The sequence below is a fragment of the Alnus glutinosa genome, chromosome 12, assembly GCF_958979055.1.
Source record: "Alnus glutinosa chromosome 12, dhAlnGlut1.1, whole genome shotgun sequence".
NCBI lineage: Eukaryota > Viridiplantae > Streptophyta > Magnoliopsida > Fagales > Betulaceae > Alnus > Alnus glutinosa.
The window spans coordinates 20099973-20121878 of NC_084897.1; the positions used below are offsets into that span (position 1 = coordinate 20099973).

The window sequence follows — 21906 nt, forward strand, 5'->3', positions numbered from 1 at the left end:
TTATGTCAATTACAATTTATTTCTCAAATTTTCAGGCTCATAACAGAAAATGATTGATTTGGTTTTTGGGTTTTACACTTTATATGTGCTCAACGGATATTTGGGATACCAAAATTATCATGCGGACCTAATTGTCCAGAAAGGATCCCTACCGTCCAAATGGAGAAGGATCCTCTCGATTTTAAATGAAATGGGGAGATCCGGTTATTGTATTTAGAAAAAAAGGGGTAAAATGGTTAAAAAAATCATTTAACCTAATAACAATGAACTAACCGACTCCTCTCCATTTCTATCAGATTCCCGTCCAAATAGTACACATGTGAACCTGACATGAACCTAATACAAAATTAAGGGATTAAGGTTGATGAGTTTGGCCTGATTAAAGAAAGAGGTCGAATTAGGGTTGACCTATATAATTTTATACTTATGCCTTAACACAACATAAACTCAACACACAAATAAGAATTGTAGCCTCTAACTACAATGTGCTTTGAACAAAACTTATCCTCAAAGAGGATGCAGTGTAAAATGAATATATTAGTAGAAAGTCAAAAACTCATAAATTTCATTGCAAAGGGACCTTAGAAATTAAGTAATTCTTCATGGAATTTCGAAGTATTAACTACTCATAACAAGTAGTTATCTACGTACTTGACATATATGATATATCATCTTAAAGTCTAATATGCAAGCCTGATAACAAACTTAGCTATGTTTAGTACGTAAAAATGGCTATTTTATTATAAAAAGAAGAATAACTTTTATTATTATTTGAGCCAATCTCAAATACTAAGAGTTTTGATTTTAGTGGCATTTTTATCGTGTACTTTACGGTTTAAATTCTTTTGGATACAAATAATTTCTTAGGATCATGTCCTTTGGCGAAGCCGATATCTTATTCGATCCATGTGTAGATGACATTTTGCATGGATTTGAGGTTTGCCTAACAGGTAAAAATATAGTCATGATCCGCCTTAGAGGGGTTCCTTGTCGGTAAAAATAAAATAAATAGAAAGTTTTGCGCTTTATAGTATATATATATATATTAAAGTCTATATATACAAAATTACCAATCCGACCCGGCCCAGAATCTAGACTGGCTCAGTTGGTTCAACCATATATAATGCTTTTATATATAGTGTTTTCTTAGCTTTTACGTAAAGAAAACAAGAATTAATATATCGTTAAGCTAAGTCGATGCTAACCCTAACCTAACCCCTTGAAAGAAACACTAAAAAATTCTTACTAAGACATGTCAATAAACACGTGGTATGAATTGAATGGAGGTAGGGTGTAGCCATTCAACCCTTGCCACCACGTGTGAAGAAATAATAGATTTATTTATTTATTTTAATGAATAGATTTGGATTCATTCTTACAATACAAGAATATAAATGTCAAGTCTCTCAAGTTCCTTCCATACAACTTCCCCACCATTCCCCTCTTTACTTATTCTATGTTTCTTCTGTTTCTTTTTGCCTGCTCTGCTCTGCTCTGGTTCAGCTTTTCCTTTCCCTTTTCCATTTTTAGTACATAGGAAACTCCACAGAACTTCGTTTTCTGCGTAAAAGACCAATAAATCCTCATCAACGAAACTTCAACACGGAACTGACGGAAGAAATAATCCTCTTCGGATAACTCTGATTTTTCCCATGCAACAGAACTTTTTCGGTCGGTCCGCCCATCAAAACTCCCTGGCAACCTTTCTCTCTCTATATTATATATAGACGTTATGAGATGACAACTCCATCACAGAAAATCCCATTCCTCATAATTCGTTTTCTCCAAAAGCGGTTACAACCAAACACGTTTTGAAGAGCTCTAAAAGATAATAATAATAATAATAATAAAAAAAAAAAAAAAGATTTTGTTTTAGGGTTTTAGTTTTAGAGAGAGTTAGAGAGAAGAGAAAAGAATTTTGTTTAGGGTTTTACAGGGGGAGAGAGATGGGAAATTGCTTCTCGGATTTGGAGGGAGGAAAGCAGGCCGTGGGCGCGACCTCAGCGGCCGCCACCTCCAACAACAACAATGGCGGCCACAACGACGCTGTTGAGTTCTTCTACAGGTCTCGGGGGCTCCATCCTCTGTTCACTCAAATAGAGGTATTTGTATTTGTATTTGTATTTATTCTTTTTAGTGTGCCCCACAAATTATTCTGATTCACAAATTATTCTCATGTTAGGTGATTCTTGTGATGGGCATTGCCCTTGAATACAAAGAGAACAAATTATTAAGTGTGATTATATTTTTTTTTTTTCTTATTATATTGAAATATTTATTCTTCAGGAGAAGTTCGCTACTATTGTTTTCTATCAGAAGTAAATAATAATACTCATTTTGTCTCAGTGAATTTCTTATTCATCCAAAAAAGACAAAAGAAAAATGATACTCATTTTGTTTGTATTCATTTTAGTGTTTTGCTTTGTATGCAGATAAATTTGATTGTTTATCATAAAATTTGTTTTCATGGTAGAGTGGAGGATGGGTTTGTTTTTATTTCAATGGTGCTAAAATTTTACCTCCTTAGTGCATCCCAAGCTATGTGTTTCAGTGCTTAGACAAAAAGATGGTGCTTCACTTATAGCGTCACAGCAACGGGTCTCTTCCAATACATCTTAATTTATTCCGCATATAGGTGTTTACACGTACTCTGTATGGCCGAGTTGTTCTTTTGCAACCATGGATCTTCATTATATTTATGACCCCATCTCACTCTTAAAAGTTGCAGACTTGCAGTACGAGGTTTTCCTTAAGTGACATAAGCAAGATTCGCATTTTGTTATGGTCAATTTTCAACTTTGGAGTACTGGACAAAACAATTGATTCCAAGATTCTGTTTGTCCTTTGGGATCCATTGGTTGTCGGGATGCATGTCTTTATACAAGAAAACTAGATGCTTTTATTTGACTTTTCTTGTTCAACTTTGGAGTACTGGACAAAACAATTGATTCCAAGATTCTGTTTGTACTTTGGGATCCATTGGTTGTCGGGGGATGCATATCTTTATACAAGAAAACTAGATGCTTTTATTTGACTTTTCTTGTTGATGAACACTGAGCAGTTTGGAACTCTTTGTATTTTTTTTTCCTCTTCTTTTTTATCAGAAATAACAGCCAAGTCATAAAAATTTAATGTTTCCAAACTCATATTCACGTTTAACACTTTAAACCAAGCATAAAACAGGCTAAAAGTTTTTTTTGGCTATCCTTTAATTATATACTGCAAACAGTAACCGACTACATAAAATTCTAATAAATATGTTAATACACAGTATTAGAGGACTTGGCCACTGAAGAATTAGCTGTATGAATCACCATGTTGCATCTGAAATATTTCTCATTTCAGTAATTGCAGTGCCATTATTCTTGAAAGAACAGGTTGTCCTGACTTTCTTTGATCTCCAACAGATGGAAATTGTGCAATATGTCGGTCCACCCCTTCGCTATACACGGGTGACATTGTAGCAAGCTCGAAAGAAGTATATTGCCTGACAACAATTTGACTTGGGATGGGATCATTAGATTTTGACTTGGATTCTGTTATTTTATCAATCGAGTGTTCTTTTGTTTTATGTTGTCTTTTATATTGTTCTGTACAGTTGGATCATTTATTTTGGTTTATCATAACAAATTCATGTAATTTAAATCTCTGCTGCAGTTATCTCTATCAGCATCCAACTTGATTGATCGTGACTTCACTTCAAAGGTATTCCTCTATGTAAATAACCTTCATGTTTGATGGTCAAGTTTGTTTGTTTATTTGTTTGTTTTTTATAAGTAAGAATTTATAGAAGAAGCTTAACAAGGACAAAAAAAATATCCACAAGCAAATCCTAATAAACAAGATGACCTAAAAGCCAAAGGGGGCTTATTCAAGTAAGTGCCTACAAGGAGGTAACATAGACAAGCAAAACTAAAATGTTATATTAGGAAAACCCTAAGACCCTGCTAGAGAACGATTAATGGGAGAATCACGGACATCCTTGAAGGAGTTGACTTTGGACCTAACCCAAAACAAAATCTTAGAATCAATGCCCATGAATCCCCCTTTTCTTATATGAAAACAATCTAGCATTTTTCTCACACCATAAAGTGTATAGTGTAGGAGCCATCATAATTTTTTTGATTAAGTAGTAGCCATAATAATTTTGACCATAATAGAGAGAAAATATTTGCCTCTGAAGTGGAAGGTTATCCACCGAATAAACCCCTCCCAGTTCCTACAAGCCCAAGGAATATTGCATCTATTTCAAATATTGCACCAAATATCTTTTGAGAATGGACAACAAACAAAAATATGGTTAATACTCTCCTCACCCGACCCACAAAAAACACATCTCATCTCCTGAAGAAATCCAATAGCAATAATTTTGTCTTGGGTATATAACCTTCTTCTAATTGCAAGCCATAAAATAAAAGAGTGGCAATGAATGATTTTACCATGGCACACACGATTGTTCCTGAACACCTTAGGGCCGCAATCCCCAAGCTCTCCCAAGCCTTCTTAATGGAGAAAACACAACTAGGGATCCTCAACCAAGACACCTTATCCCAAACAATGCCTTTTAGACCCAAAATCTTCCTCAAAGACTAAGAGCAATCTCTTAGAAGCCCAACGCCCTATAAATTCCTATTTCTAAGAAGATATGAACTAACCTAACCGGACCAGATAGAGTTACCACTATTGGAGTAAAGCCACACATGTTTCAACATTGCCGCTTTATTCCACCACTATAAGTTTTTAACACCAAGAACACTCTCTTTCTTGGGGAGGAAAATAGAGTTCCAAGCCACTTTAGCCCTTGAACTATTAAGCTCAACTCTTTTCCATAAGAAAGACATGAGGATCTACTCCACTTGACTAATAACTCCTTTGAGAAGAATAAAAGGGAGGACCAAGCACTTGGATCGCAAAAAGAATGGAATTAATCAACTGAAGCATTTCTGCGTAAGAGAGGGCTTTGCATGCCCAACTCTTTGCCTTGGTTGCAATCCTCTTAGCCAACACTACACAATTAGCCTTATTCAATCTCGAAAAGTAAGAGAAATCCTGAAATACCTCACTAGGAGTATTACCTTCTTGGTACCCAAGAATACCTAACATCTTATTATTGATAGGCACTGCAACTCCACAAGTAAGCAAACAGCTCTTATCAGAGTTAGTAGCCAACCTTGATATATCCCTAAAACAATTCAAGCCCTCCTTTGACCATGGCAACAAAGTTTATCTTACCTCTACATAAGATTAGTAAGTCATCAATGAAACAAGTATGGGATATTTTCTGCCTATGGCACCTCCAATGGAATCTGAACTAGGCCCTCTTAGACATTCTATCCATGAGCCTTGAGAAGGCCTCCATCACCAAAACAAACAAATAAGGCAACATAGGGTCACCTTGTGTAACACCTTTACTCCTGGGGAAGAAACTCTTAAGCTCTCCATTAATACAAATATAGTGATACATTCCTCAATCCACCGCACCATAACCACAGGGACTCTAATAGTCCTTAAAACCGCCAAGACAAAATCTCACCTCACAGAATTATAGGCCTTCATTAAATTAGTCTTCAAATCACACCCGGGGGATCGTATATCTCTGTGATAGTTTCTCCAAAACTCCTTGGCTAGAAGGATATTGTCCTCAATCCGCCTTCCACTGATAAAAGCTACCTGCTGCTTCCCAACAATATCACCAAGCATAGTTTGAAGACGATGGGCCACCACCTTAGCTATGCGCTTATAAATCGTATTGCATTAGGGTATGGGGCGAAAGTTTTTCAATTCGAAAGGGTTAGGAACCTTCGGGATTAAAGCTATGACAGTAGAATTAATCTCTTAAGTGTGATTTGAATCATAATTTCCAAAACATTGCTAAGCATAGAGGTTATAAAGGTGGATCAAAGCTAACAAACTCACACTTCAAAGTAAGGAAGGGGGAGGCGATAAGAGAAATAGGGGAGATGGGGGAAGTGTCTCAATTTGCTAGTGTACTGGTGTGCAAAGAGGCGATAGAGACGAAGAAAAAAAAACTAAGAATAATATTTAAATAAAATAGAGAATGGAATAGAGAATCTATTAGAGTTTGTATTGAAAAGGTAGTAGGTAAAATAGAAAAATGTGTTTTTTGGTTAGCTAAAATAGCTAGTGTTGCTAGAGATGCTCTTAGATACAACCAAAATGGAAAGAGAAATTACATGCAAAAGGTGGATTATCAGGGTCTTAATGAACATGCCAGCTAGTCATCGCATTATAATTTAGCTAAAGATTTTGACAGTCTACTTTTGTTTACATAATCTACTTGAGGATGAAGGTACATCATTCGCATTGTTGGATGCCATTGAAGAGGATTTCCATCGGGTTAATAAGGGTAAGCATCTTAAGATTAAAGGGAGGAGAGAGATGCAGAATCTGAAGAGCTCCATCAACTATGGTGATGCAAGCGTGCTCTCTAGGAGTAGGAAAGGAAAGACTCAGGTTCTGTAGCGTTGAGTGCTCCTTGTGGGTTTCGGGTTTTAGGGTAGGTCCTTGTGGGTTTGTTTGGGCTTTTCTTTTGTTGCTTTGAGTGCTCTTTGTGGGTTTTGTGCTTTAGGGCTTAGGTCCCTATAGGTTTGTTTGGTGGGCTTCTTTTTTTTCTTTGGGCTGTTTCTTTTTCACTTTCTAGTTTGGTGCTTTTTCTTGTATACTTCCAGTATACTTAGGGGCGACTTACGCTTTTAATAAGACCAGTCTATTACTTATTAAAAAAAAAATGTTAGCATCTAAGGGGTATTTGAGGAATTTGCTGGAAATTTAGCCTTGCTCTTTAGTGGGTTTCGATGTAGTTGTTTTATATACTTGTAATATATGGAGTAATAACTGTCCTCTTAAGTTAGGGTAGTTACTTTAGGATAATGAAAGCCTAGAGCTCTGGTAGCTTTAATGTCTAATGATTAGGAGGTCATGTGTCTTGCATTGTAACATGGGACTTTTTCAAGTAATGAATGAACTTCAAATTTGAAAATTTTCTCTCTTCTTAATATCTCTTCACCTTAACCTATTAATGATTAAATTCTACCCGTGGTTTTGGGCTTAGTTTGCTCAAAATTGCAGAAAACTGAGGTAACACCGCAACAAGTTTCTGGTGTTCTTTTTTCTCTGGTTTACAGTTACTTGTTGTCATTGGATTCCTGCCTCGGCTGTGTTAAAATTACATGTGCCTAAGTAGTAATTTTGTTAGACAAGCAGTTCTTCTGTAACTTCTAGAACTTCCCTCTCACATATAGCAAGCTAAAATATTACACCATTTTGACTGTTCTGATAAAGGTGCTCGCATGTCTGAAGGTCTGAATTTGTCAATCCGCGATAGTTTGTTTCTGTGCTTGTATGACATGAATTCATGTTGTGACTTGGTTGAAGCTAAAACACACTTTTTTTTTTATTCAGAGTGATCCCATGGCTGTGGTGTATGCAAAGAAAATAGACGGAAAGCTAGAGGAGTTAGGTCGCACTGAAGTTGTATTGAATAGTTTGCATCCCAAATGGATAGAAAAAGTTACAGTTGCATTCCAATTCGAGATTGTACAGCCATTGGTGTAAGCTTTACAAATTCCTTTAAGTGCTTATCTTTGTGGAGATTTTTCTTGTTTATTGGAAGTCATGTTTTAATTTGAGTGCTCGACTCATGTTTGCCTTCTTTCTTTTGGCTCCAGATTTCATGTGTATGATGTTGATTCGAAGTATCATAATATCCCTGTGAAGGTATATCATGGTTTTTGCTTTTAAGTATCTATCATTTTGATTCATATTTTGTAGGTTATGTTTGTTCAATTATGATTTGTACTGATAACAAATTTTACAAAAAAGTGTACATACTCTGTGTTACTGAGGCATCTTTGCCAACCTTTTTTAAGTGCTGAATATTGCAACAAAACTCTTTTGTTAAACATGAAATGTGTGTTGACTAGATGACACTGTATTTTTGTATGTCTGCTAAGTGCTAATTTTGTTGCGATGTGGCCAAAAACATTGGAGTGGCAATGAAAGTAATATGTGAACAATTTTCATAAATTTTGATGCCAAGTGTGTGGTATTTTTAGCAATAGCTATATGTGCGGCCATACATGGTATAACTGCATAACCTGTAAGATCTAATGGGAAAGCACTTGCTAAAAAATAATGAAACAATGATTTTATCTGTATGTTGCATCTTACTGCATCAAAATAATTATGATGTATTAGTTGATGCCATCAACTTGGGCATGATGCAGGCAACAAGTTACATAAGGAATGAGAAATGAAAGTAAAGGAATTTTAATTGAATACTCGAAGACCCAAGTAATATTTGTGATGTTTATAATTTTGATTAATAATCAAGCAACTTATGACAAAACTGCAAATAAAAATGTCGAATTAGATCAGAGGCAAAATAGCCGGGAAACATTGGGATTATGCAACTTTTAAATTTTTACCATCTCGTCCTGAATAATTTAACAACTTGTGTTGATGGTGAAGTTGTTAGTTTAAAATTTTTATTCCATTGTACTTGTCTGAAAAAATAAAAAATTATTTTGTTTCCTTGCAGACCCTGAAATTGAAGGATCAAGACTTTCTTGGAGAGGCAACTTGTGTTTTATCAGAGGTATGTTGCCTTGGGATCAGTTAGTTATTAAGAGTACTTGATGCATTTTCATTAAGCCAGTGCAATTTGAGTATAAAGTTATTTAAACTTTCAGTATTACCTTCTAAAAAAATTTAACAACAGAAAGATTATTATGAGAGCTACTTCACTATAATGATATTTTAAGATTTTTATTGCCATTGATTTAATTAAAATAAAAAATAAAAAAAGGATGTTCTAATGCTAACATTTTAAAATTAGTGGCTTAAATTCTTTTAGAATGATTTGGTCATCATGTGCTAAACACTAGTATTTGTCCCCTTCCCCTCACCCCCATCCTTTATCTCTTTCGCTTCTCTTTTCATCACAGATAGTAACCAAACAAAGTCGGAGTTTAACCCTAAATCTTCATAACAAAAATGGGAAGACGGGTTTGAGGAACTTTGGGGCACTCACTATCCATGCGGAGGAAACAGTTGCTTCGAGGAGTGCTGTTGAGATGATATTTCGTTGTTCTCACTTGGATAACAAGGACCTATTTTCTAAAAGTGTATGTAATTGCGAAGCAGATACATTGAGGTTTTATATTACTTATACATCCATATTCCTGAGTTTTCTGATTCTTAAATTTGTTCATTTTATTCTAGGATCCTTTTTTGAAAATATCTAGAATTGTTGAGAGCGGAGATCCTGTTCCAATATGCAAGACTGAAGTGGTGAACAACAACTTAAATCCAACTTGGAAACCCCTATGCATGAGTATGAATCAGTTTGGAAGTATGGTAAGATTGTTGCTTTATGGTTCTTGCTCAAGTTAGATTATAGTTTATAGGATGTTTTGTTATTTGGTATCTAATTAAGATTCGTGGGGCATATGAACTTTAACTTGCCTCAGGATAACCCATTAATTATTGAATGCTTTGATTTCAACAGCAGTGGCAATCATGTGCTTATTGGGTAAGTCGATGTCTAGAATCATTTTTGTCTGTTTCCAATTTTTGCTTGCTATTATGGTTTAATCTGTGGCAAGATATCAATGTTAAAATTTACCTCATCAGTAAGCTCCAAAAGTCAGTAGCAGACCTAGAAAAACTTCACAAAGAAAGAAGTGGTGCAAATCTTACCTTACCATCTTCTCCTTATGGTCACGAGAAGGTACTGATTCATACTTGCAAGAAAATGTTTTAAAAAATTTCTTGTTACTCCTTGTATTTTCTATTCGCAGTTGCTTGACTAATTATCAATATAGGTTTTGAAGGGACAACAGTTTGTGGATCAATTTTGTCAGAAGGAACAGTACAGTTTTCTTGATTACATTTCTAGTGGATTTGAGCTTAACTTTATGGTTGCTGTTGACTTTACGGGTAAATATTTTACATTCTAGAGGAGTTATTTTATTTTATTTGAGTACGATGTTTTTTTTTTTTTTTTCTCATTTTTTCTAGTTATTAATATTTTGGCTGAATGTCTTGTCTTTGAATATTTTATTTCATTTGTCCAGCCTCCAATGGAAATCCTCGGAATCCAGATTCTCTACACTATATTGATCCTTCTGGCCGGTTGAATTCTTATCAGCGGGTAAGGCTGCATCTTTAATTCTGGTGTTCTCAAGAGGGTAGTTTACTCCAAAACTTGCACAATTGTACTCTAAACTTGTGATGCAAGATATTAGCCAATGATCTTTGGACTGGATGGCATCTCCTCCATATAGGTTTAATCCTATACCCATATGGGTGCATGAGTTGATTTTTTTTTTTTTATAAGTAATAAACTAGTCTTATTAAAAATATAATTGCCAAAACTAAGCGATAAAGGGGACACAAAAGCCACCCGTCCAAAGATACAAAGTATGAAAAAAAGAAGCAAAAATATCCTCCAAGGACCTCTCCAAATCCTTGAAACAACTATTATTTCTTTCCTTCCAAACACACCAAAGAAGGCATGTCGGCACCATCTTCCAAATTGTAGCACTCCTTGATTTTACCGACTAAAAGAAAAGATAATACATGAATTGTATTTTACCGACCAAAAGAAAAGATAACACATGAATTTAGCTTTTCCATTGATTTGGTTTGTAGAGATGTTTTACACTGCCATCTTTTATGATTGTTAAATTACTAATTTTGATAAGTAAGTAACTAATATCCCAAAAACTTAAGCTAATAAGAAGTTGTGATTTTAAATTACTCAACTATTATTTTAATATTCCCCTCTCGTGGGGGTCAAATGTTCTCTCTCAATAAATGTGGTTCAACACGTTAAAGTTTTTTAAGTTTAAATATAAGGTAGATTGGAGTCAGGATTTGAACTCAATACCACCTATTTTCATACCATGTTAAATTACCACTTGTTTCAAAACTTGAACTAATAAAAATGGCGAATTTAATCATTATTTTAACAATGTTTGTCATAACTAGATATGATCAAGCAGCTTTTACACCACTTGCGAAACATGTGTAATTTTGAAAATAAATAAGTTCCTTGTTTTGAAACTTTTATCTAGACTTGTGCTAGCATATATTTAAAAGAAATCATCATTGATTTCTGAAGTCATCGTCTACTTGATTACTTGAACAATTCGCAGGCTATAATGGAGGTTGGGGAGGTCATTCAGTTTTATGATTCTGATAAACGTTTTCCTGCTTGGGGCTTTGGAGGAAAAACTTTTGATGGTTCCCTCTCACATTGTTTTAATTTGAATGGAAGTGCAAGTGGCTATGAGGTGAGAAGGGATTATTTCATTTCTTGGATTTGCTTGTTCATCTTTGAAGCAACATTTTGGTTGGCACAGGGCCGTCTCGATATAAGTTATAATAAATTTGTATATAAAACATAAAATAAAAATAAAAAAGAAAATAAAAAAAGAAAAAGAAAAAAGAAAGGCCATCTTGGTTAAATGCTATTAATAAGAATAGTAATTCACTATCTTAACAATACGGCCTAGAGACTTCTTGGTTCATCATGCTATTGCTCTAGGTTTACAAACCAATTTGTTAATATATCAATTAGTAGTATGGTTAATTCATTTAATTTTCCTTGTGACATGATCATAAATTTGTTTTTATTGATTATGGTTTTGAAATGCTTCTTTTACATACGTAATTTTTATGGGTATTATTAATAATATTTAATAAGCAATTCATATACTGGAAATGAATCTAGTCTTTTTATGTAGTTTAATGTTTTAATTGGAGTATTACTTTTTGTTTGCTTAATTTATTGTAAAATTTGTAATTCTGAGAATAAATCTAGACCATCAACATTTGAAACTACGCCATGTTTGTAAAATAATGAATTCTTGAGCCACATTTCAATATACTATTAGTTAAAAATTCTTATTTCTTAGGGATATTAGGCAAGCATCATAATTACTTTTTTTTGTTTTTGATAATAATCTTTGAACTTTATTCAACCCAATTGAGAAAGCTAGAGCAAATACTCTAGAATTGAACAAGAGCCTAACACTCTATGAAGCATGAGCACATTGCTCGAAAACTACAACATCACGAATACCCTAAGGAATTTCTTCAATCCATACTCTATCCATAATTTGTTTTATCACTGCCTTAACTAGCCCATGTACCGCAAAATTTGCCACTCTACAGATATGCCTCATTTGCCAACTTCGTCGAGTAGAAAGAACCATTTATATATCAACCACCAATTGTCCGTACCTGCACTAATTTGGTCCATTTACATTGACTGCATTAACCGCCTGTGATGAGTCCCCTTCTAGAATAATATCTTGTAATCTCAAGTCGCAACAAAATTCCTCAGCACACAAAGCCGCTTGGGCTTCAGCTACCACTGGTTCTTGCCTTACGGATATAGTCTGACTTTTAGCCGCGATTAATTGTCCTTCACAATCTCTTACAATAATGCCAATACCCATGCACATATTGAGTCAATGGTCGCATCCCAATTAATTTTATACATACCATCGGGTGGTGCTTTCCATATTTTTGTGATAGGATTCCCCCCGGGATCAAATCCTATACATCTCTAACATTAGCCTCTGAATATACTTTTAAAGCTTGGGTAGCTTAAGAGATTAGTTGGTTTGGATGGGTGAACATCCCCCCATGCACCACTGTGTTTATGCGGAATAAGATTTTACGGGCTAACACTGCAAAAAGACATATCTCCTCTAGCCTACATCTTCCCATATATACTCCAATAACTTGACAAAGTTATTACCGTTCACCGAGCTCTTCTGTAACTTAATGCCATACGCTCCCCATACATCTTTCGCTGAAATACAGTCCCATAGGATACGGTAGGATGTTTCACACTCCAACTAACAGAATTGACAAAGGGGGTCTAGAACAATACCTCGCTTTTGCAGATTCACTTTTGTAGGGAGAATCTTATGACAAGCTCTCCATAGGAACATTTTAATGGAATTTGGAATCTGATATCCCATATTTTCTTCCATACACTACTCAGTGCTGAAGAGGTAGATCCCACCCCTCTATTTCTTTCAATTCGATTTTTTTTCATGTGGTAAGCACTCCTTACAATGAATTCACCTGTTGTGGATCCCCTCCAAATCAAAACATCTTGTTGTCGGTATTTGCTTAACAGAATCTGAATGATAATTTCGGCCTCTTTTGCCCAGAAATTATGTTTATCATCAGTACATCCCATCCCTTGGTATCTGGGTCTATGAGTTCTGCCACTTTTGCATGCTCCGAAAAGGACCTCTTTGGTGATTGTATAGTAAAGGTGGTAGGGGTTGGTAGCCATTTATCATCCCAAATGTTGACTGTTTCTCCATTCCCGATTCTCCACAGCATCCCTTCATTCAGTAGCTCCCGAGCTGATGAAATACTCCTCCACGCAAACAATGGCCTTTTACATAGGGTTGCCTCCATAAAGGACCCATGTGGGTAATATTTTGGCTTCATGATTCGGGCCACCAAACTGTGAGGATTCTGTAGTAGCCGCTATCACAATTTTGCTAAAAGAGTTTTGTTGAAACATTGTAGTTCCCTAAAACCCATACCCCCTTGTGCCTTGGAATACCTCATTCTCGTCCAGCTCATCCAGTGAATTTTTGACTTATTTTCTGTCTTCCCCCACCAGAATCTTTGTATCATCGCATTAATATCCTTACACAATACCTTTGGTAATAGGAAAACACTCATGCTATATGTAGGAATAGCTTGGATAACTGCTTTAAGTAGTATCTCTTTACTCGCTTGAGAGAGGGATTTCGATTTCCAATCATTCAATCTCCTCCATACTCGATCTTTAATACTTTGGAACTCTCTGACTCTGGACTTACCAATTAGAGTTGGAAGGCCCAAATAATTTGTTATACCTCTGAGTAGCTTGGAGTCCCGATAATTGAAAGATGCATGCTCTATCCTCAGCACTTGTATTTCAACTAAAAAAGATTGAAGTTTTGACTTGATCCAATCTTTGACCTAAAGCCATCTCGTACCTCCCCAACAGGTTTGACAGTCTGTGCCAGTCTCGTGAGGTAGCCTTGCAAAAGAGTAGGCTATCATCTACAAAAAACAAATGATTCAGCTGAGGTCCCCTTGGGGAAGTAGGAACTCCAGTTAACCATCCCGTCCTTTCCGCATGATGAAGAAGAGAGGTGAGGGCTTTTGCACAGAGAATAAACAAATAAGGAGATAGAGGGTCTCCTTGCCGAATTCCTCTAGTGGGACAAATGTTCCCCACTGGTTGGCCATTAATAAGAATGGAATACCGAACAGTCTTAATACACTGCATTATCAACCTGACCTATGTCTGATCAAAACCCATCCGAAGAAGTAATGCCTCCAAAAAAAACTCATTCTACTTTGTCACAGGCTTTACTCATATCTAGCTTCAGGACCATCAAACATGTTTTTCCCCACATTCTCGTTTGCATGGAATGTAACGTCTCATATGCCGCTAAGATGTTATTAGAAATCAGCCTTCCAGGGATAAAAGTACTTTGATTATGTGACACAACATGTGGGAGAACATTTTGAGCCAGCCCTTTGTTAGCATATACTTGTCGTTTCACACAATGATAACTTTTTTATTTTTTTTATAGTAAGCCCCTTTTTTTTAAAAAAAAAAATGTAATATAGTACTACTTACGTCTAGTAATTATTATTATCTCGTATATTGCATTGTGTTTTTGTAGCATAGTTTCTGTTACTCATAATTCACTCTTAACAATATGCTGGCTACACCACCATTGTTTGTCCTTTAATTCAATCCTCCTTGATTTTCTTTTCTTTTTAATTATTTTTAATGTTTATCCTCCTCTACTACTTTTAGTCAGGGGTATTCAGGTGGGCGGTTAAAACCGCTCCACATCCACATGAGTTGGATTTTCAACCCCTAATTCCAAGCGGGTAGATACTATATTCGCTATCTGCACATATGTGGATGGAAAACGGAATATGAGTAGGCGAATATTATCCATATTAGCATACCTATATATATATATATATATATATTTTTTTTAAAAAAAAAAAAAATAGTTTTGTTTTATTAAACTAAAACAACATCATTTTAGGGAAAGGAGTAGGACAACCAGTGAGTTTCATTAACAAATTGAAATTGCATGTGTACAACATAGAGGTTTATAGGTGTTATAGTTCTTTTCAATTTACTTGTATTGCCCAATGTTTATAAATATATGCATTTTTTTTTTCAATTTAGAAATATTTGAATTGCCCAATGTTTACAATTTAATTTGTATTTTTATATTATGGTTTACAAGTGAATTTAATTCAAAAATTGGATTAAGCCCATCTAAAAAAAGTTCATAAAAAGCCCTTTTAAAAAAAAAAAAAAAAGGCCATATAAATTAAGCTCATAGTTTTAACACTGCATTTTCATAGTCGTCAGTTTGTTTTATTTTTTAATAGGTCGAAGGAGTTGAAGGCATCATGGCTGCTTATGCAAGTGCTCTACGTAATGTCGCTCTTGCAGGGCCCACTTTATTTGGACAAGTGATTAACACAGCTGCGCAAATTACCGGCCAGTCCCTTTCATACTCCAGCAACAAGTATTTTGTCTTGCTCATTATTACGGTAATTTTCATACTCCAGCAACAAGTATTTTGTCTTGCTCATTATTACGGTAATATATTAAAGAGATCGATCATATTGACTTTATTTATTTGATATCTCTTTCCATCATCAATTCGTTATTTCGTAACTAAATAACGACTGTCACATGCATGCATTTTCAAGGATGGAGTCCTTACAGACCTTCAAGAAACAAAAGACGCTTTGGTGAGGGCATCTGATCTTCCACTGTCGATTCTTATTGTGGGAGTGGGAGGGGCAGATTTTAGTCAAATGGAGGTATACCAATTATACCATCATTTAATTTTCACCCTTTTGAAATTTAATTATCTCGAATCAATATATATATATCTGACTTCATTTTTGGCAGCAGGTCCTTGATGCTGATGGTGGACAACGATTGGAGAGCTCTACAGGTCGCGTTGCTACGCATGACATCGTACAGTTTGTTCCAATGCGAGAAGTGCATAGTGAGTACATAATTAATGGCATGCATCTCTTTGTCGATCTCTACAAAATTAATCTTTTCATGTTACCTAGCTAGCTTCAAAAGTATCCACTTACTGTAACTGTGCACTGTGCATTCACAAGTAGTACTTTCTCCCAGTCAGTAATTAATGCAGAGTTAGCCCAAACTCATTCTCGATCATTCCATCTCGCGTTTTAAAAAAAAGTAGGAAAAGAAAAATTAAATAAATTAATGAAGAAAACATAGAATGGATAATGGATAGGTTGTCAAACTGTCTCTTTCTTAACGCAGTACTCTGCGGCCACCTTTTGCTTAAACATTTGACCTCCTTGTGAGTTATATATTTTAGGACCAAATGGCATCTCTTTCTCCATAAACAAAGTGCTTAATTCTCATGATTTCCTTCCTTCTAGCTTTATTGATTCTCACGAGAGCACCCAACTCTTTTAACGATATTTCGATTAATTATCAAAAGACAAATTCCGTTTGGATATTTGAGTTCTATTTACCTACCAATAAATAACTAATAATAAACAAGGCATCAGTTGAGCATATCATTTCTCTTTTATCATATGTTTGTGGGTATTATATATCTTTTGAAACAATTAATTGACATGAACGATTTACTTATTTGTTTCTTTGCCTGAACGAACCTCTTCATTGTAGTTAAACTAACAAAATTCATTTGGTCTGGGCAGGTGGGCAGATTTCTGTGGTGCAGGCTCTTTTGGAAGAGCTACCTGGACAGTTTTTGACCTACATGCGGAGTAGAGACATAAAGCCACTCTCTCCCCATGTACCCCAAACCTCTGCTTAACTACGTACATTTACCAAGTCCACAAAAGCTATACATATAAATGTTGATACAGCAGCAACTAGGGTTTTTAGGTCTGAACTACCAACAGATTGACAACCTGCCTAAAAGGAGGTTGGTTTTTTTTTTTTTTTTGGGTGGGTGTGTGGGAGGAAGGTTACAGTATCAATATCAAGAAGACGATGCTAGCTAGATATCTTGGAGGGAAAAAAATTGATTTCTGCTACACTTGTAGAGTTCTCTCTCTTGCAATATATATATACGTGCTAGCTAGTGGGTGGTTTCTCCAGATTGGATTGTATTCACTGCACTATGGAAGTTCAAGTTCCTAAAAGATATATAAAGGTGATACAGCGTTTCAACATTATCCCATATTAAAAAAAAAAAAAATGCAATACTTAAAACCAAATTATTTTTGGTTGATCTGGTACTGATGGTTGCCGGTGGTTTCTCCGGGTTGGATCGTACGTCTTCTGAAAATATACCACTGCACTGGAATAATGCCCATTGACAAATCCAGTTGAAGCAAGTTTTGAGCTTTGTTTATAAATAAATTAAGTTCAATTATATTAATACATACATAAACAAGATGTCACTGTACCGTGTGGAAGTAACCAAAAAAAAATTGTTAGAAAAGCCTGATGTACGGATTTGGCTTCAGTGCTGTAATTTAAACTACAGCTCATTTGCTGTAAAAAAAATAAACGGCCCAAATTTAACCACATTTTTTAATAGAGTAGCACAACGGAAGTTTTTTCTTTTTGTTGTTTTTGACTCGACGCCGTTTGAGAAAGCTTGACAACGCGAGAATGGGACAATGGGGAAAGGGTGAACATCTCTAGCACAAAGGCCGAAACTGCAGCCCTGGCAATCCTCTTCATGAGCTTGCGTTGCTTCTCAGCTCTTCGGCGTTCCATTATGTATTCAAAATCTTGGAACGCCATTGTGAAAATTAATGGCTAAGGCAGAGAGAAACCTCTGCCCCAAGCCAGAGAGAGGGGAGAGAGATGTTAACTTAGTTTCGTTTTTAACTGATGTTTCTCTTTAATTCATTGTTAACCCAGTTTCGTTTTCTCACTAATATGATAACTATGGCTATAATTTTTGTTTAATTTGTTCAAAACCAAGGCCTGGAAGCAGACTCGGAGCTGTGGCTTTGGGCGAGTGGTAACTAAGGTTGCAGTGGCACAAATATATGAGACTCTGAGAACATGGGGTTTCAGAGCTTCAAATACTCTGTTTGGAGGCTCTCACTCTTTCTCAGCTGCCAAACACGGAAATAAGAAGAAAAAAAAAATGGAGACCCAATTCAAGGAAAACCAGTATAAAAAATTTTGGAGATGAACTCACACGGCCATTACTCTCTCTCTCCCTCCCTTTGTGTGTGTAGATTTGTTGTCACTATATGTTCTTTTTTTTGGAGTCACTATTTGTTTTTGAAGATTGAGATTGATAGTGCCGATGAGTTGCATGCACCTCTTTCAGATTCAGAGGCAACTTCTAGCGAAGACGACGACAGCACACAAGCTCACTGTTTTTGTCGATGTCGCTGGTTTAGATTAAGAGGAAGGGAGTATAGCTAGAGAGATGTTCTCCCTTTTTCAAACGGCGTCAACTCAAAGAACAACAACAAAAAAATGTCCATTGTGCTACTTTGTTAAAAAATACGTGGTTAAATCTGAATCCTTTATTTTTTCTACAGCAGATGTGCTATAGTTTAAATAACAGCATTGATGTCAGATCTTGTACGTACAACGTATCTAATAATTACGATGACAAAAAAGAGTTTTTTTTGGAGAAATGTTAGTGTTCCCACCCCTATCCCACTTCCATCCCACCACTCCCTAAGTACAAAAATCTGAAAATGAATTTATTAAATAAAAAATTAAAATCACTTAGGATTGGTGGGATGGGAGTGGGATAGAGGTGGGAACTCTAGCATTTCCCTTTTTTTTTTTTTTTGGATGTTGAGATCGAAGTGGAGTAAAGTAGAACAAATTAAACCAAAGTCAGATGATGACAACACGAAAAGTGCAACGAAAGTGAAGGTGAAAAGATGTTTTGTGTTTTTAATTGCCTCGCCACGAGCCTCCACGTGGGCCACTAACTCCGGGTTTGACTCGAATGTCAACCTAGCAATGTCATCCATCGTCAACCTCCTGTTTGGGTTCGGCTTCACCATGGTCTAAGAATGGTTCCATGTTTTACACGTGGAAAATAAAAATAAAAATAAAATGCAAGTCCATAGTCACACGTGAAACATGTCAGTATGAAGTGAACTCAGTCTCATATAAAACATATGTGAATAAGATGCAACGCGGTTTCAATAGGAGAAATAAGGCAAAAAAATCGTGTTGATACATTATAATAATAGCATATAATATCATATGTAGTCCATAGTTATAACCATCTTCCATATTCATATTCATAACCCTCTTACGATGATATTTGTGTATCTTGTGAGACATACAGTACAACTCCATTGCATTGATGTTGCACAATAGCGAGCTAGCTACCAACTAGTTGCTAATTGGGTTCGACCCTAAGTGATTCACTCAACTAGTGATACCTGCACCATGATGACCCCACCCTTAGGTGGTTGTGTCGGTCACAATAGCTCTCGAATCCAGGATAAACATTACTCATCTTACAATTGGATCATATGGTCAAGTCCATGTAAACTGGTATGCACATATTAAAATGTGGCATTTCAGGAAGCCCTCGATTCCTTCCATGCTTGATACCTTTCCATGAATCTGGCATTTCTTGGTCATAGGAGGGGACTAAAGAAGGTGACAAGTATATTTTAAATAAGATAGTCAATGGTGATTCTGGAGAATGTAGTTTTGATTTACTCCTTTCTTGAAGGAAATTTGCGGAAATCATGTCTTCATAAATGAGAGGAAGTTAAAATGTGAACATGGCAACTTACTTTGTTTGATATGTAGGACTATCCTTAATTTGATTGAGGAGGCTAATAAAATACCGAGTCTGCCTAAAAATTGGTGGTCCTGAGGATACCTCTTTCTCTCTCGTCCCCATAAATCGTAATTATAGGCGTTCTGGCAGTACAGATATACAGAGTAGCACATAATGCAGCGTTCTGGGAGTATAAGGCACATAAAGACTGAACTTAGGGTTATTTCTTCTCTTATTTTCCTTTGCTCGCCCATTTGATGATGTGGTGTTGATAGCCTGGGGAGTGATAGTTGTACACCAAGTGTACAACAAATGCACAACACCTCTTCACAAGGGGTGGGTTCCACAGAGTGTGGGGACCACCCTTGTGAAGGAGTGTTGTACATTTGTTGTACAATTTGTGTACAACTATCATTATACTTTTATTTTTCTTTCTTTTTTCATTTTTTTGTTGAAGTCAGGTGATAGGCACTAGTTGGTATGGCACTACTTCTAGTTTTGATAGAAATATGATTCCCCATTTGGCATGTCAATCATTAACGAGGGAAGAGGTTCTTTTTATGATAGTATAATTTGTTTTAGTTTTACCCAAAAATGTTGGTGCAATTCCAATGGAGCCATAATAAAAATGAAAAGTTTGCCGCAAACTTGTGACTTTCTTGGTTCCATTTTGTCTCTTTTTTGTTTCAGTTTCATTCCTCTCGTAATTACTTAATCCCATTTGCTTCTGGTAAACTGAAAATAAAGAAAAATCATTTCATTGGCAAATTACTTGCAGGGATACATCTTGGTTGGGCAGCCTGGGCGGTTCGTGGAATATGGAACCAAAACAAAACAAGAAGGAAGCAGAGATTCCTGTGGAGACATCGACTGGACCAGAATCTAACATGAAGGAACAACAAGATAACAAAAACAAATCTGAGACTCCTGCAGAGGCATCTACTAAACCAGATTCTAACAAGAAGGGAGCAGAGACTCCTGCGCGCAGAGGCATCTACTAGATCAGAGTCATCAAGGAAGAACACCCCCCAATCATTAAAGTCCAAACCTAGAATTGCAAAGTGGAAACAAGGAAAGAAGAATAAGCATGTATTTAAGGGCAACAAAGAAAGTACCAATAATGAAGGAGATGTGAAGAAGCTAAAATCTAGAGAAGGGACAGAGAAGAATATTATTTATGAAGAGTGTAAGGATGAGAGCGGTCAGCCTCAAAAGGACCAAGAGAAAATCATCCAGTTGGAAAAGCACAAACAAAATCAGAGAAACAAAAGAAGGCGTGGTGGGTCAGACTGTAGCTTAAAGAATCAAAACAACAAAGAAAAGCATGATGCCATGGAAAAGAGCCACCATGATGAGAAAAACAAAGAAAAACTTGGTGGTTTGATCTTTACGTGCAATGCAAAGACGAAACCTGATTGTTTCCGCTATCGTGTAATGGGAGTTCCACCAAGTAAAAAAGATGTTGTGATGGATGTCAAACTGGGCTTGCACTTTTTCTCTATGACTTTGATCTGAAGCTTCTGTACGGGATATATAAGGCATCCTCTAATGGTGGCATGAAACTTGAGCCAAGAGCTTTCGGTGGGGCATTCCCTGTTCAGGTCAAGTTTTCTTCGGTTGAGACTGGGTCGTATGAGACTGCCTAGTAACTTCGGTTGCTTGCAATTATTGTTACTGCCCTCATTTTATTCTTTCCTTTGATAAACTTTTGTTGCAATGGGCTGTTGAAACGATGGATGATTATTGATTACTAGTGATGATTGGGCAATGAACTTTCTCATTTGGGGTCTAGGTACTTCTAGGACGATAATCTACGCGTATGCATTTGGGTTTCGGTTTATGGGCTCAAGACGTGCCGAGTATTAAATGTTAGGTTTTGTTCATCTAATTTTATTTTGAACACAAATTATGCTCGAGCTTATTATCAAATTAGATGATTTGTTTAAATTTGGTTCATTTATTTTTTGAGCGAATTCAAATTTGTTTATGAGCTGCTTAATTAATTTATTTATTTTTTATACAAAATAAATATTATGATTTTTTTTTTCTTTAATTCATATTAATTATT

General features: G+C 35.9%; 1 protein-coding gene across 4 annotated transcripts; it reads left to right on the forward strand.

The window, feature by feature from the left end:
- Positions 1-1440: 1440 nt before the first annotated feature.
- On the forward strand, positions 1441-17283 carry LOC133851369 (protein BONZAI 3-like). Of its 4 annotated transcripts, XM_062287767.1 has the most exons (17): positions 1966-2102; positions 3408-3478; positions 3658-3705; positions 7423-7571; positions 7689-7737; positions 8561-8617; positions 8967-9146; positions 9244-9378; positions 9492-9553; positions 9655-9751; positions 9846-9960; positions 10098-10174; positions 11181-11318; positions 15475-15639; positions 15802-15915; positions 16007-16106; positions 16804-17283. In XM_062287767.1, the coding sequence occupies exons 4-17, from the start codon at positions 7432-7434 to the stop codon at positions 16920-16922; spliced, it is 1548 nt and encodes a 515-aa protein (XP_062143751.1). In that variant the 5' UTR covers positions 1966-2102; positions 3408-3478; positions 3658-3705; positions 7423-7431; the 3' UTR covers positions 16923-17283. The 4 variants fall into 4 exon arrangements, with proteins under 4 accessions (XP_062143750.1, XP_062143748.1, XP_062143749.1 ...); XM_062287764.1 differs by lacking the exon at positions 3408-3478 and having other exon boundaries at positions 1444-2102; XM_062287765.1 differs by lacking the exon at positions 3408-3478 and having other exon boundaries at positions 1445-2102; positions 16010-16106.
- Positions 17284-21906: the final 4623 nt, after the last annotated feature.